The 16,441-nt window shown below is 45.8% G+C and overlaps 1 protein-coding gene across 2 annotated transcripts in view; it reads right to left on the reverse strand.

Moving 5' to 3' along the window:
* Window positions 1-270: 270 nt before the first annotated feature.
* The window catches only part of LOC140194846 (NACHT, LRR and PYD domains-containing protein 3-like), a 106,321-nt gene continuing 90,150 nt past the window's right edge, over window positions 271-16,441 (reverse strand). Inside the window, exons 8-11 of one of the 2 annotated variants that reach the window (XM_072252121.1) lie at window positions 4,842-6,579; window positions 2,457-2,543; window positions 2,149-2,316; window positions 271-1,985 (exon numbers count right to left, since the gene is read on the reverse strand). In XM_072252121.1, the coding sequence (XP_072108222.1) occupies window positions 1,898-1,985; window positions 2,149-2,316; window positions 2,457-2,543; window positions 4,842-6,579 (2,081 nt within the window). In that variant the 3' untranslated portion in view covers window positions 271-1,897. The remainder of the gene's footprint in view (window positions 1,986-2,148; window positions 2,317-2,456; window positions 2,544-4,841; window positions 6,580-16,441) is intronic. The other variant, XM_072252122.1, reaches the window with a different exon arrangement.

A 16,441-nucleotide genomic window follows, 5' to 3' on the forward strand; every position in this document is an offset into this window, starting at 1 on the left:
ACATGAAGCCATTGGAACTGTAAGTGGGTTGTCACTTGAGCAGCTGGTGCATATTAAAAGTCCTGGATATGCAACTATTGACACCAGGCTGATAATCCCTGAAGAGTATTGATGATGGCTACTGTCACCCGCCTTGTAAAGATACTGCCCAGAAGAATGTAATGGCAAAGCACTTCTGCAGGAAAAGCAATGCCAAGAATAATAATGGTGAAAGACCATGATGGCCCACTTTATACAACATGGCACATAATGATAATGAAGAGCAGGAAGTGATCAATCTATGGCAGAATGCATCCTTTATTTTGGGAGGGACATAATAAATTCCAATGTATCGGTGATGCAGAACAAAGTGAATTACAGATGTATGATAGATGAACTGTCGACGTTAATTGGGAAGAGACACAGGTCGTAATAACGGTGGAACAGCAGTAGCTAGGGTTCTCCGGAGCATTTCAGAGGGTACAGCTTAGATATATCGCAAATATGTAGTCTTATTCAAAAGGGAGCATTAGGCAATTAGGAATGACAAGGGAGATCCCGGACAGTATAAAAACAGAAGATAGGGCAAAACTTCATGGGAGGTTCGAGGGATCGAAAGTTTTAAACACCAATGGAAGACAATTTTAAAAAGTCATTCCGTGAGAAATGATGAAATATGAAGGAAAGCTAGCGAGCAATATAAAAGATAATATGCAAACTATTTTCTGACATATAAAGAGCAAAGGGAGGCGGAGCGGCTATCGCACCGCGGATAAAATGACGTTGGTGTTTGGATTGTCGGTGGTTGGGGGAGGGGGAATTAAAGAAATACGTGATTATATTAAATGCATCTTCCGTCAGTTTCCATTGCGGACAAATATAGTGCAATGTCAGAAATTATAGTGTCTTGGGATGAAGTGCGTGTACTTACAAGGAGAAGACACGCGAGCCGGGTGGTGGGGGTGAGGGACTGGGAAAAGATCGTAAACCACACTGAGATCAGTGGAGCAAGGTAAATGAAGGATCGGGATGGGTTCAGGGCTGGAGCGAATAGTGGGGGGAGGAGAGAAGTCGGAGAATGTCGGTGGAGATTACATGGCAGGGACAGGTGCAAGGACAGTGCGAGGGGACCGGGGACAATACGGCGCTCGGAGGAGCGAGGAGAGAGCTGCGGGCGAAGGCAAGGAGGGCAGGGGTCCACTCGTCTGCTAGAATGGGACAAACCCGGAGCGGTGAGCGAGAAGTGCGCACGGCTGCCGGAACGAGGAGAGCATGAGTGGGGGGAGGGGATGAGTTGTGGGAGGTAGTAGAGGTGGGAATGGGAACGAGTGGAACGCAGAGGTTAGAGCAAGGACAGAACGCAGAAGGGGTGTTGGTCGAGCGAGGAAGCGGCACGAAAGAGCGTGGGTGTTGAAGGGGAAGAGACCCTCACTCTGGAAGAGACGCTGCTACGCCAGTGTAAGGATCTCTGGAGCACCGTTGCATTACACGCGGTGCACAGGTCAGCGGTAACTTTAGTCATTGTTTCTCCTCTAATCAGATTCAGGTTCAACATCAAGACAGGAAGTTTCAGCTTCAGTGCAGTCTCCGAGGACACTGCAGATCCAGGGTCGCACCCGAGGTACTTGTCAATGTAAAAGACTACAGAATATACTGTCCTCACCAAAGTGAGCAAAGTAATTCCCTCCAGGATATTTCCAGCCCGGTGCCCTGGTGCATCGACCCAGGCTCTTCCTGTTTGTGTAATTGTCCAGCTCATCCCCACCCACCTCCAGTTAAAACCAAGAGACGAGAATGAGGAAATTAAAACTGGAGGGTCGTCATTAAACGAATAGATGGTCGTTAAACGGCTGGGGGAGTATGAGATCAGCCAATATGTCCCCACCCTGCGGGCGGTGATTTTGACACATTTAGTTGTTCACGTGGTCACTCTCAGTCCGGGTCTGGGATCCTGCAGAGACATCAGTTCCTTCTTACCTGTCTCACTGAACTGATTTCTCCAAAGCCTGAAACAGATGGAACAATAAAGAGGAAATAAACAGATTACACAACAGTGCCATTAACGGGGAACTAGGTTAATGCTTCAACAACACTCACAGTCAAATATCGGCAGAAACCCCGCGATTCCATTGATATTTTATCACATTGAATATTAACATAAACACTCACCCGATCCATTCCAGTCTCGGGAGCGTCAGTATGAGACCTCGGAGAGCGGGGACAGATCGGTCTGTGAGCCTGTTGAAACTCAAGTTCATCCCATTCAGTGATGGGATTGTACTGAGAGCGGAGACGAGTTCTTCGGCACCGGAATCTCTGAGACCGACATTGTACAGCCTGGAGATGAGAGAGAGTGAGGGTGAAGGACACCGAGAGACAGGAAACTGCAAAAATCCCCAGTGTTTATTCGTAACACAAGTACTGATCACATTCGTGTTCAGTGTCTGAAACACAGTCTCCCGGAATCTGGTACTTACCACAATTTTTGTATTTTACACTCCGGGTTCCTCAAAGCCGTAGACAACAGTTTCACTCCTGGATCTCTCAGTGTATTCTCCCCAAGTCTAAATATAATCAGGCAAATTGATGAACTAAGTGATTGAAACCGCGGGCATAAGAGAATTTCATCACTCGGGTACTTCCAAAGTCAAATCCATCAGAATATCACTGATTAGTTCACTCTCCATCAATGTCCCTCACTGACCAGCTCCAGAGTATTAATGAGTCTAAACCTGTAAATTCCCAGATGCTAATATCGGATTGCTCTACCGCATATCCTTCACCCTGTGGCAACTCTCTTCCTATCCCCCTGAATTGGGAGGGTCAGAAGGGTCAGGGGTGAAGGGTGAGGCAATATCCACGAGTAATGGCAAAAGAGAATCCCAACAGGAGAAACTAAATAAGAAGGGAGATCCCCACAGGAGGAAAGGGATGGGGCTGTAGGTCCAACATGATGAATAGGAATGGGGCAGAGAGATCGGACATGTGGAAAGGGAAAGTGGATGAAAGGTCACACACAAGGAAGGGGGCTGGGAAAGAAACATCCTGCAGGTGAAAAAGAAGATGCGGAACAGAGGTCCCACGGGGAACATGGGGAGGGAAAAGTGAGATCCCAACCAGAAGACTGAGGAAGGAACAGTCTCACACAAGGAATGGGTATGGAGAAAAAGTTCCTACAGGTGGAAGGGGATTGGGGAACAGAGTTTCTACTAAATTTTGGCAGTATGGAAGAGAAATTACGCAGGAAGATGGACGCTGGGGAAGAGACCTCCAACAAGAGGAAGGTGGACGGGGAAGAAAGATACAACATGAGGAAGGGGGTTCCCCGCAGGAGGAAGGAGGAACTGGAACAGAGATCAGACACGAGGAAGTAGTATGGGAAAAGAGATCCCGCAGCTGGAAGGAAGATGGGGATGAGAGGCCCCACAGGAGGATAGAGACCATGGGGATGAGTGACGTTATACAAAGAAGTGTGAGAGGGAAGAGAGATCCCACAGGACAAAGCGGGATGGGGAAGAGAGATCCCAAAGGAGGAATGGGGCTGGGGATGAGAGTTCCCCCAGGAGGAATGTAGAAGGGAAAGAGAGATCTTACAAGAAGAAGTCTGGTGGGGAGATCCCACAGAAAAAAGGGGCATGGGAAAGCGGGATCCGACATGATCAATGGCGATGTAAAAGTGAGATTCGACAGGGGGAAGTTGATGGGTAAGATGGACCCACCGGATGAAGGCAGCGTGGCGGAGGACGATGCATAGGGACATGGGAAAGAGATATCTCACAGCAGGAAGGGGCTGGGGAAGAGAGATCTAACAGGAGGAGGCAGGTTAGGAAGAGAGATCTAAGGGGAGGAAGGGGGAGTTGGAACAGACGTCCCACACGACGAAGGATATGACGAAGAGACAGCTCACAGGAGGAAGTAGGATTGGGAAGAGATCCGCACAGTAGCAAAGTGGATGGTGAATAGATCACTACTGGAGGAAAAGGAATAGGACGGGAGATCCAACCCGAGATAGGGAAGAGCGGCGCAACAGGAAGAAGTGGATGGGGAGAAGGGATCTCACAGGTGGAAGTGGGATGGACAAGAAAGACCCAGACTAGGAAGGGGGATGGGGAAGAGAGACCCGATAGAAGGCGGGATGATGAAGAATGATCCCACACAGGGAAGGTGGATGAGGAAGAGATTTTCTTACAGGCAGCTGGGGATGGGAAAGTCAGATCCCACAGGAGAAAGTGGGACAGAGTAATAGATTTTCTACAGGAGGACAGAGATGAGGAAATATGATCGCACCAGAAAAAGGGATACGGAATTAGATCAGACGTATGTTAAGGCCTGAATTCAGGCGTACATTCGGAAGAGGAGATACGCACATGTGGGCTGGGTATCAAGTGTTGAGCAAATTCACACAAATGGAGTGATGGATATATTCACACACGGAGAAGGGCAAGTGGACGACAATCTCACAAAGGTGATCTCTCCCTCTCACTGGGGAAGTCCGTTGACCCTCTCTTGCCCCTCATCGCGATGAAGGCAAGAAGCTCTGGACCAGCTGCGACAGCCAGTGTCAGTAAAAGTGAGAAGGAACATTGTTTATGGACATGTCACAGGCAGCGAGAAATGCGGTCATTCCAGCGATTTATTTCCATTAAACCAATAACCGTTGTTCACTGATCAGATCAAATCTCTGACACGCTTCACAAGGAACCACAGAACCCTCCCATCTTTGGGGAATTACAGACCGCTCCCCCGGTCATTTGTCACAATTCTGCACGATCGGACTTACTATAGTTATATCCCGATTCCTTTGCATGGAAACAAACAATGGGGCAGCTTCACTGTTCAGAGTGAGAGAGAAATCAAGTTACCTCAGTATCTGGCACTTGTGCAGCCGGGGTCCCAGACGCTGGATTCCTTCACGCTGAATGCGGCAGCGAGTGAGGTCGAGGTGTTTTACTGTATCACACATACCAATAAGATGAGACAAGACCGTGCAGTCAATCAGGGTTAGCCGCATTCCACTGAGAGAAAACCTTTGCTGAGATCCCAGTGTGGCCTGAGCCAGTCCAGGATGCTGACACTCAAACAGGTAGTGCAACGTGTTCGGCCGGCTTCTTTCGCCAGTTTCACTCCCAGTGCTTCCACTCTGGCGTTTCACCTCCTCCTTCACCCAGGCAATCACCCGGCAAGTTGTTTGATGAGGAAATCGACCCAGAAACTCCACCAGGCCTCGAGTTGTCATTGGGGAGGAGAGACCAGCAACAAAACGGAGAAATACCTCAAATCGCCCATCTGTAGTGCTGTGGGCTTTCGTGAGGAATTTCAGAATATCCCCGGGATATGGATTCAGGAACTGTGAGAGTGCAGCCATAAACTCTAGGATGCCGATATGTGGGAATGTGTACACCGTGCTCCCGGCAGAATCCTCTCTCTCAAAAAGCTCCATGAGGAATCCTGAGAGGAATTGGGAAGGCAGCAGATTGTTGGTGATCAAATCTCCATCTCTAAACACAGTCTTCCTCTTAGACACTGCTGTGAAGGCCATCTGACCAACCCTGAGTAACACATCACAGGGTTTTTGAATCTCACCAATGTACTTTTTCAGGATGTTGTAAATATAGTAGGAATATAGCTGGGTGAAGGTCTTAGGAATTCGATGCTTGTCTATGACTCTTCGTGTGAAGAAGGGATCCAGTGCCAAAGCTAGGATACCACAGCAGGAGGGGTTGTAGCTCATGGTGTACAGGATCTCGTTCTCCTCCACGTGTTTGAAAGCAGCTGATGCCACCCTCTGATCTTCAAAATGCCGCATGAAGTATCTGTTCCTTTCCTCACCAACAAATCCCGTGATTTCAGCCCAGATACCGATCTCCGCCTTTTCCAATAAATGTAACGCACTGGGGCGGGTGGTCAGCAGCACTGAACACCCTGGGAGCAGCTTGTGCTGGATTAAACTGTACACAATGTCGGACACTTCACAGTACGACTCGGGATCTGGACATTGGTGCCGACGTTCTGTGTATCTTCGACTGTCGGCAAAATCGGTCCTGTGGTTGAATTCATCCAAACCATCAAATATAAACAGCAGTCCTTCTGGATTTTTCCAGACCTCTCTCAGGATTTTCCCAAAGTAAGGATACTGATCCAGAATCAGTTCCCTCAGGTTTATTCTACAGTTAATGGAGTTTAAATCCCGGAATTTGAAACGGAAGACAAATTGGAATTGCTGGTATATTTTCCCCTTGGCCCAGTCATAAACAATTTTTTGTACCATTGTTGTTTTCCCGATTCCTGCGACTCCGGCCACTGCTGCCGAACTCCCAGATTGCGATTTACTCCGGGAAAAGCTGCTCTGGAATAACTGATCAGCCCGTATTTTCTCTAACTCTCTGCGGAGATGTTCCCCTCTCCATTCCTCGTGGCCTCTGCCTCTTGCCAACAACTCAATGTCCACCAGTCTCCGATCTCGAACAGGAGAAATGACCGTGAGCTCAGCGTATCGATCAACCAGCTGGAAAATCTTCACCTTCTTCCTCGTCAGGATTGTGTTAACTCTTAATATTTCATTTTGTGCCCGCAGAATCTCTCTGTGTTTCCGTTGAACATCTTCCATGGGAACAGAGAACATTGTCAAAATGTTAAATAGCTCAACTGACAAAGAACTTTATAACTGCATTTCAACGTTCAATGTTTGAGATTGCATGAAATAATTCCATGTATATTAGGTCAGAAAATGACATTCTACTCAGGGACACCTCAAATAACAGCAATAGATATCCCAGAAAATATCAAATCCTTATGTTCCTGTACTAATTACTTGTGAAGGTAAACATTCCCCTGATATCCAATTGCAATCCCGCCTTCACTGCTGTGGACGTTTTCATTTGCAGCAACATGTCACTATTTTTTAAGCATTGCTTACATCATTAGCAGATTATGCTATTTTTGATCTGGTGTGGAATCAGAGCAAGACACACACCGTGTATTTTGGCAAAAGCTGCACACTTGAGACTCTCAGATGTCCACCGCCCAGTGCATGAAAAAAGGAGCAGAATATGTGTGAAGTACTCAAGTCGGGAAGCGTCTGTGGAGAACATCATGAAGGTTTCGGATCGATAACCCTCGGAAGGACAAGTCCTATAATTGGTAGAATTTAATTGTAGGGTTGGAGGAAGGATGGAAAGATGGAGGGGTATCATCATGAATGGGAGAGTCCACACGTGTATCAGTGATGTACGTCGTGTTTGTGGGAGAGAAGGCTGGCAACTGGGGAGTGGGGCTGTGATTTATTGACAATAAATTCGGTAAATTGGTTTATCATCGTCTCACGTACCGAGGTACAATAAAAAATATTTTTTGTCCGCTATCCATATTGATCAGTCCCTCACATCAATACATTGAGATAGCACAAGTAAACGCAGAGAAGAATAGTTCAGGGAAACAGCGTTCACAATAATGTATAAATCCAGCTTTTTTTTTTGAAGAATGCCCTGAAACAGTAAAATTCAAAACCTCAAGCTGCAGTACCGAATTGCATATGCGTGTATGGAGTGCCGAATCCCAAATTCCCTGATGAAATTATGTCCTCAGAAGTTTTATCTGGCGTTTGTGTAAGTTTCATATCTGTTGTTCCACTTCTCCCTGCTGTCTTTGGTAGAGTTAATCTAAGTGCGTTCAAGTGTACATAGTGTTTGTCACTTCAGTTCTTGTTTTTTCTTTGGGTATTTCCCATATCTGTTTCAGAACAGATATGATAACAAAAGAATATGTTAATGTGGGTATAGCAAGAATATATATTGCTTTTATTGTATTTTAACTATTGAGCTGTTTGGCCGAAATTCTTAGGTCTTGAAGTAAATTCTCTCGAATCACTTCCCTTTATCGCCTATTCTGTGATTGTTGGTAATCCATGTACATATATGTTCCCCATTCATCCAACGCTTGTATTGTAACATCCTGCTCTGTTTTATGTTTTACAAGCTCTAGTGAACCTTTCTTTATGTTTAATATTCATGTTTATATCTTTTGAAAATATTTCTAATATTTGAATTAATTGCTTTGGGTTAACTGCTGAAGGAGTGTAAAATTTCAATTGCCCACGAATGAACACATTCCAAGATATATTTCATTTGGTGATTCCGGATTTGATAGCCGATTTTCATCCAATTCAATAAACTAAAGACCGGATTTTAAGATGCACAAAACGCTACTGCGTTTCGAGATTCGACCTGATAATTGCCTCCGTTTTTCTCACTAGCTGCTGATGCTCTGTTTTAGTTGCTAATATACGGTGTGATTCTCATACGCTGGTGCTTAATGAGGTATTTCAGCAGCTACAGGCACAAGCAAACACACTAGTCTCTCGTTTCAGACTATTCTTGGTTGTTTATCCTGGCGGCTTATTGTGAATTATCCTATCTGTAATATTGTATCTGTCGTAGTATAACTTGTAGAGCTCTGACTCAAAACTGAATCAGGATCAAACACAAAGTAAAAGTTATTATCAGGGTTCAGACAGGTCACCACATAAGACTCTCAGATTCTTTTTCTCCGGTCATGCTTAGCAAATCTATAGAACAATAACTGCAAACAGGATCTGTAAACTGTAACAATCCGAAACCGTGAAGTTTAAACAAACTGTGTAAATGCAGATAGTAAATAATAGCAATAAATAACAAACATTACATAGCAAAATAAAAGAGCACTTAAATGTGTGAACTTTTCTTCAAGAGCATAATGGTTGAGGGGTAGTAACTGTTGTTGGACCTACTGGTACGAATCCTGATAGCAGCAGTGAGAAAAGTGCACGTTCTGGGTGGTGAGAATACTTAATGATGAATGCTGAATTTCTACGGAAAGCAGCCAGTCAATACACTGTCAATCACGCAGAGGACAACTCGGCAGGGCTTCCGTCAGACAGGGTGTTCTTCGTGAAGTTTATTGTTCTGCAGCAGCGCCACATTGCAGTATATAATAATAAAACTGTAAATTACAGTAATGCATCCAGTAAATACACTTTCAATCACGCAGGGGTTAATTGGGCAGGTGTTCCGTCAGACAGGGTGTTCTTCGTGAAGTTTATTGTTCTGCAGCAGCGGCATTTTCCAATGCATAGTAATAAAACTGTAAATTACGGTAAGAACAGATGATCGCAATGCAGCCAGTCAATACACTTTCAATCACGCATCGATAGAAGATTGCCAAGGTATTCGATGACGTGCTGAATCTCCACAGGCTCCTGAAGAAGCGCAGGCGATGTTGTGCTTTCCTCGGAAATATATTTATATGACGTGCCCAGGACAGGTCCTCTGAGATAGAGACACCCACGAACCCCTCTCCATCTCTGAGCCACGGACGAGAACTGCCGCATGGAACTTCAGTTCAATCTTTTGGGGTCTGCAATCAATTCCTTGGTCTTATTGACATTGAGTGGGAGAATGTTATTATTACAACATTCAGGACAATTTTCAATCTCTCGCCTGTATTGTGATTAATCTTTGATACAGCCCAGAACAGCGATCTCATCAGCAAGCTTGCGTATGGGGTTGGAGCTACTGTATGTGAGTGCTACAAGAAAGAGTGGATGCATTAGTGATAATTTTTCAAAACTCTTTAGAGTCTGGACTAATTCCTGAGGATTGAAGGGTGGCTGATGTAACCCCACTTTTTAAAAAAGGAGGGAGAGAGAAACTGGGGAATTATAGACCGGTTAGCCTAACATCGGTGGTGGGGAAAATGCTAGAGTCAGTTATCAAAGATGCGATAACAGCACATTTGGAAAACGGTGAAATCATCGGACAAAGTCAGCATGGATTTGTGAAGGGAAAATCATGTCTGACGAATCTCATTGAATTTTTTGAGGATGTAACTAGTAGAGTAGATAGGGGAGAACCAGTGGATGTGGTATATTTGGATTTTCAAAAGGATTTTGACAAGGTCCCACACAGGAGATTAGTGTGGAAACTTAAAGCGCACGGTATTGGGGGTAAGATATTGATGTGGATAGAGAATTGGTTAGCAGACAGGAAGCAAAGAGTGGGGATCAACGGGACCTTTTCAGAATGGCAGGCAGTGACTAGTGGGGTACCGCAAGGCTCAGTGCTGGGACCCCAGTTGTTTACAAAATATATTAAGGACTTAGACGAGGGAATTAAATGCAGCATCTCCAAGTTTGCGGATGACACGAAGCTGGGCCGCAATGTTAGCTGTGAGGAGGATGCTAAAAGGATGCAGGGTGACTTGGATAGGTTGGGTGAGTGGGCAAATTCATGGCAGATGCAATTTAATGTGGATAAATGTGAAGTTATCCACTTTGGTGGCAAAAATAGGAAAACAGATTATTATCTGAATGGTGGCCGATTAGGAAAAGGGGAGGTGCAACAAGACCTGGGTGTCATTATACACCAGTCATTGAAAGTGGGCATGCAGGTACAGCAGGTGGTGAAAAAGGTGAATGGTATGCTGGCATTTATAGCAAGAGGATTCGAGTACAGGAGCAGGGAGGTACTACTGCAGTTGTACAAGGCCTTGGTGAGACCACACCTGGAATATTGTGTGCAGTTTTGGTCCCCTAATCTGAGGAAAGACATCCTTGCCATAGAGGGAGTACAAAGAAGGTTCACCAGATTGATTCCTGGGATGGCAGGACTTTCATATGAAGAAAGACTGGATGAACTAGGCTTGTACTCGTTGGAATTCAGAAGATTGAGAGGGATCTGGTTGAAACGTATAAAATCCTAAAGGGATTGGACAGGCTAGATGCAGGAAGATTGTTCCCGATGTTGGGTAAGTCCAGAACGAGGGGTCACAGTTTGAGGATAAAGGCGAAGCCTTTCAGGACTGAGATTAGGAAAAACTTCTTCACACAGAGAGTGGTGAATCTGTGGAATTCTCTGCCACAGGAAACAGTTGAGGCCAGTTGATTGGCTATATTGAAGAGGGAGTTAGATATGGCCTTGTGGCTAGGGGGATCAGAGGGTATGGAGGAAAGCTGGTGCAGGGTTCTGAGTTGGATGATCAGCCATGATCATAATAAATTGCGGTGCAGGCTCGAAGGGCCGAATGGCCTACTGCTGCACCTATTTTCTATGTTTTCTATGTTTTCTATACTCAATACTTTGATTAATAAAGGCCAATGTACCAAAAGCTCTCTTTACGACCATATCTACCTGTGACGACACTTTTAGGGAATTTTGTATCTGTATTCCCAGATCCCTCTGTTCCACTGCACTCCTCAGTGCCTTACCATTAACCCTGTATGTTCTACCTTGGTTTGTCCTTCCAACGTGCAATACCTCACACTTTTCAGTATTAAACTCCATCTGCCATTTTTTAGCCCATTTTTCCAGCTGGTCCAAGTCCCTCTGAAGGCTCTGAAAACCTTCCTCACTGTCTACTACACCTCCAATCTTTGTATCATCAGCAAACTTGCTGATCCAATTTACCACATTATCATCCAGATCATTGATATAGATGACAAATAACAATGGACCCAGCACTGATCCCTGTGGCACACCACTAGTCACAGGCCTCCACTCAGAGAAGCAATTCTCTACCGCCACTCTCTGGCTTCTTCCATCGAGCCAATGTCTAATCCAATTTACCACCTCTCCATATATACCTAGCAACTGAATTTTCCTAACTAACCTCCCATGCGGGACCTTGTCAAAGGTCTTACTGAAGTCCATGTAGACAATATCCACTGCCTTCCCTTCATCCACTTTCCTGGTGACCTCCTCGAAAAACTCCAATAGATTGGTGAAACATGACCTACCACGCACAAAGCCATGTTGACTCTCCCTAATAAGTCCCAGTCTATCCAAATGCTTGTAGATTCTGTCTCTTAGTACTCCCTCCAATAACTTACCTACTACCGACGTTAAATTTACCGGCCTATAATTTCCCGGATTACTTTTCGATCCTTTTTCAAACAACGGAACAACATGAGCCACTCTCCAATCCTCTGGCACCTCACCTGTAGACAGCGACATTTTAAATATTTCTGCCAGGGCCACTGCAATTTCAACACTAGTCTCCTTCAAGTTCCGAGGGAACACCCTGTCAGGTCCCGGGGATTTATCCACTTTAATTTTCCTCAAGACAGCAAGCACCTCCTCCTTTTCAATCTGTACAGTTTCCATGATCTCACTACTTGTTTCCCTTAATTCCATAGACTTCATGCCAGTTTCCTTAGTAAACACAGAGGCAAAAAAACCTATTTAAGATCTCTCCCATTTCCTTTGGTTCCGCACGTAGCCGACCACTCTGATCTTCAAGAGGACCAATTTTATCCCTTACAATCCTCTTGCTCTTAATATACCTGTAAAAGCTCTTTGGATTATCCTTCACTTTGACTGCCAAGGCAACCTCATGTCTTCTTTTAGCCCTCCTGATTTCTTTCTTAAGTATTTTCTTGCACTTCTTATACTCCTCAAGCACCTTATTTACTCCTGCTTCCTATACACGTCATACAACTCCCTCTTCTTCTTTATCAGAGTTGCAATAGCCCTTGAGAACCAAGGTTCCTTATTCCTATTCACTTGCCTTTAATCCTGACAGGAACATACAAATTCTGCACTCTCAAAATTTCTGCTTTGAAGGCTTCCCACCTACCGATCACATCCATGCCAGAGAACAACCTGTCCCAATCCACGCTTTTTAGATCCTTTCTCATTTCTTCAAATTTGGCCTTCTTCCAGTTAAGAACCTCAACCCTAGGACCAGATCTATCCTTGTCCATGATCAAGTTGAAACTAATGGTGTTATGATCACTGGAACCAAAGTGTTCCCCAACACAGACTTCTGTCACTTGTCCTAACTCGTTTCCTAACAGGAGATCCAATATTGCATCCCCTCTGGTTGGTCCCTCTATATATTGATTTAGAAAACTTTCCTGAACACATTTTACAAACTCTAAACCATCTAGACCCCTAACAGTATGGGAGACCCAATCAATATATGGAAAATTAAAATCCCTTACCACCACAACTTTATATTTCCTGCAGTTGCCTGCTATCTCTCTGCAGATTTGCACTTCCAATTCTCTTTGACTATTGGGTGGTCTGTAATACAATCCCACTAATGTGGCCATACCTTTCCTGTTTCTCATCTCCACCCACAAGGACTCAGTAGACAAGTTCTCTAATCTGTCCTGCCTGAGCACTGCTGTAATATTTTCCCTAACAAGCAATGCCACTCCCCCACCTTTCATTCCTCTGCCTCGATCACATCTGAAACATCAGAACCCTGGAATATTAAGCTGCCAGTCCTGACCCTCCTGTAGCCAAGTTTCACTAATTGCTACAACGTCATTATTCCACGTGTCAATCCATGCCCTCAACTCATCCGCCTTCCCCGCAATACTCCTAGCATTGAAATATATACACCTCAGAAGATTTTTACCACCACTCACAACCTTTCTGTTAGTGGATTTGCTTGAACTTTTAACATCATTTATTTTCACCCCAGCCACACTGTCAGCTCTGGTACTGTGGTTCCCATCCCCCTGCAAATCTAGTTTAAAGTCCCCCCCCCAATAGCATTAACAAACCTCCCTGAAAGGATATTGGTCCCCCTGTAGTTCAAGTGTAACCCGTCTCTCTTGTACAGGTCCCACCTGCCCCAGAAGAGGTCCCAATTATCCTGAAATCTGAAACCCTGCTCCCTACACCAGTTCCTCAGCCACTTGTTCATCCTCCAGAGCATCCTATTCCTACCCTCACTGGCACGTAGCACAGGTAGCAATCCTGAGATTACCATCCTCGAGGTCCTGCTTTTCAACTTCCTACCAAGCTCTCTATACTCACTGTCCAGGACCTCCTCACTCTTCCTTGCTATGTCATTGGTACCGATGTGCACCACGACATCTGGCTGATCACCCTCCCACTTCAGAATGTCATGCAATCGATCAGAGACATCCTTGACCCTGGCACCTGGGAGGCAACAAACCATCCTGGATTCTCTGTCACGACCACAGAACCTCCTATCTGCACCTCTAAATATCGAGTCCCCTATCACTACCGCTCTCCTCTTTTTCCCCCCTCCCTTCTGCACTGCAGAGCCAGACCCAGTGCCAGAGATCCGGCTACTGCAGCTAGTCCCAGGTAAGTCATCCCCCCCAACAGTATCCAATGCGGTATACGTGTTGAGGGGAATGGCCACAGGGGAGCCCTGCTCTGCCTGCCCTTTCCTCTTCCCTCGTCTGACAGTGACCCAATTTCCTGTCCTCTACTCTTTTAGCGTAACTACCTCCCTGTATTCTCGCTCAGATCCAGTGGACTCTGCTAGTCCCTGATGTCCCACTGTCAACAGCAGAAAAAAAAAATCAGCTGGTACCTAGGATCACGGTTATGTCTGCCTCGGAAGCTAACCAGCATCGCCTTTTGCGGGAAGCAAAACAGATTGAAACTGCCCATGAACAATGTGACCGAGGTGTTATTGGTGTAATACAGAGAGCCCAAGTACCCGAAGGTCCCACACACTGGCATTGATCTGAGGATACTGCTGAACAAGCCGAAGCACGCTGCGCCATTGAGTGCTGGTGGGCTCTGTGGGATGTGGGGCAGGCCGGCTTGGGTTGCTTCCCAACAGTCCACTGTGATAAAGTGCAAGGAAGAGCGAGGCACCAGTTGCTCCAGAAGGAAGTGCGAACTGCTGAGGAGGAGCTACGTACCAGCAAGATTGATGGCATACGTGGACAGGATGGGACCAAGTAATGGAGTGCAACATCTCGTTGGGGGAAATTTTGCGAGCTGAACCCCACGGCATCACGTTCCTGATCCAGTCGGTCTATGTCGGCTTGACAAGCCCAGCGAAACTCAACTGCTGGACCAAGGCCGGAACACCTGCATGTTCTCTTTGCTGAGGGAAGAGGAGCACATCCTCAGCAGCTGCTCAAAAGCCCTGGGGCAGGGCAAGTATCGTTGCCGCCAATCAGCTGCCGAATACAGTGGAAGACACCTTGCGCATAGTCATCACTCAGGCGAAACGCCATCATCCAGCAAAGCTTTTACTGAGGCAGGGCTAAGGCTCACATCCAACCTAAGGCTTCTGCCGACCTTCTGGGAACACCAAAGGGCTGGCATTTGAGTGTCAACCAAGGGAAACAACTCTGATTCCTTGAGCACATCTGCTCAGCCTTGTTTGGGCCAGACATAGTGCTGCTGTCAGTCATCGAGACTGGTGGTCCTGTTGGAACTGATCGTTCCCGGGTAAGACAGATTGAGGAGGCCCATGGAAGGAAAAAGACAAAGTACCAATACTATCTGGTGGGGTGCTGCAGCATGGGGTGGCTAGCACACTATATGCCCATAGAGGTGGGCCGCAGCGTGTTTGCCCGTGTATCCTTCTGCGAAGCCTACAGCCACTTGGGCGTCTCAGGATCCCAGAAGAGGAATGTCATCAGGTTAGCACAGCGGCATCAAAGCAAGCCTCGATATGGCTGTGGATCAGGAGGTGTGTTATGTGACAGAATATCACTCAGACACAAGTTGGGGCTTGATCAATTACGGCTGGGTTGCCCGAGTGTGTCGGATGTTGAGGGGCCCGAAATACCCTGTGACCGCGGCGACATGACGATGATGTGTCTGAGTGCATCTCTGAGCAGGCTGGACTCAATTTCTAAAAGAAAAATGGATGTGCTAGCATTAGAGAGCAGATTCACAAAAATGATCCCATGAATGAAAGTGCTGACCAATAAGGAGAATTTTACTGCAGGAGTTTATAAGAATAAGATATATCCCATTGAAACCCATCTAAAATTGGAAGGCAGATATAGTGGACATAAAAAATGTATCCTATAATCCAGGAATTTAGGACTGGGGGCACATTCTTAGAATAGAAGTGTGCCTGCTCTCAACAGAAATAATGAGAAATTCTTTGCTGGCGAGTTTATTGCCGATAACGGCTGTGGAGGACGTGACTGGTATATTTAAAGCAGACACCGATTGGCTCATGATCTATAAGGGTGTCAAAGTTTACTGCGAGAAGGAATAACAATAGGATTGAGAGGATTTGTGGAGCAAATTCAATCAGCCAGATGGTCTAATTCTGCTCCTCAGTCGCATGGCCGTAGGCTGCACGTGGAGTATTGATTTCACTTCTAATCTCAAACTGTCGGAAGAACTGGAGAGGGTGAAGGAAATGTTCACCAGTATGTTGCCTGGATTCGACTGCATGTGCAACAAGGAGATGTTTAACAAACTGGGTTTGTTTACTGTGGATATTTTGAGAGATCTGATAGAGGTGTATCAGATTGAGAGACAGAAAGTTAGAGTAGAGAGCCATTACTTTTTATCTGGGAGTGAAGTATCTAATAGCAGAGGGCATTTGGTTTAGGTGAGATGGGTACATTGAAAGAACATGCAGGACTTTATTTTCTGCAGTTTTCTTTTTCTTGGGCTGTTGATCGGGACAGGACTGCGCAAGCACGTGTAAGTCGGATCGTGAGGCAGCGGGAGTATTTAAAAGA

Source organism: Mobula birostris, chromosome 3, assembly GCF_030028105.1.
Source record: "Mobula birostris isolate sMobBir1 chromosome 3, sMobBir1.hap1, whole genome shotgun sequence".
Lineage (NCBI taxonomy): Eukaryota > Metazoa > Chordata > Chondrichthyes > Myliobatiformes > Myliobatidae > Mobula > Mobula birostris.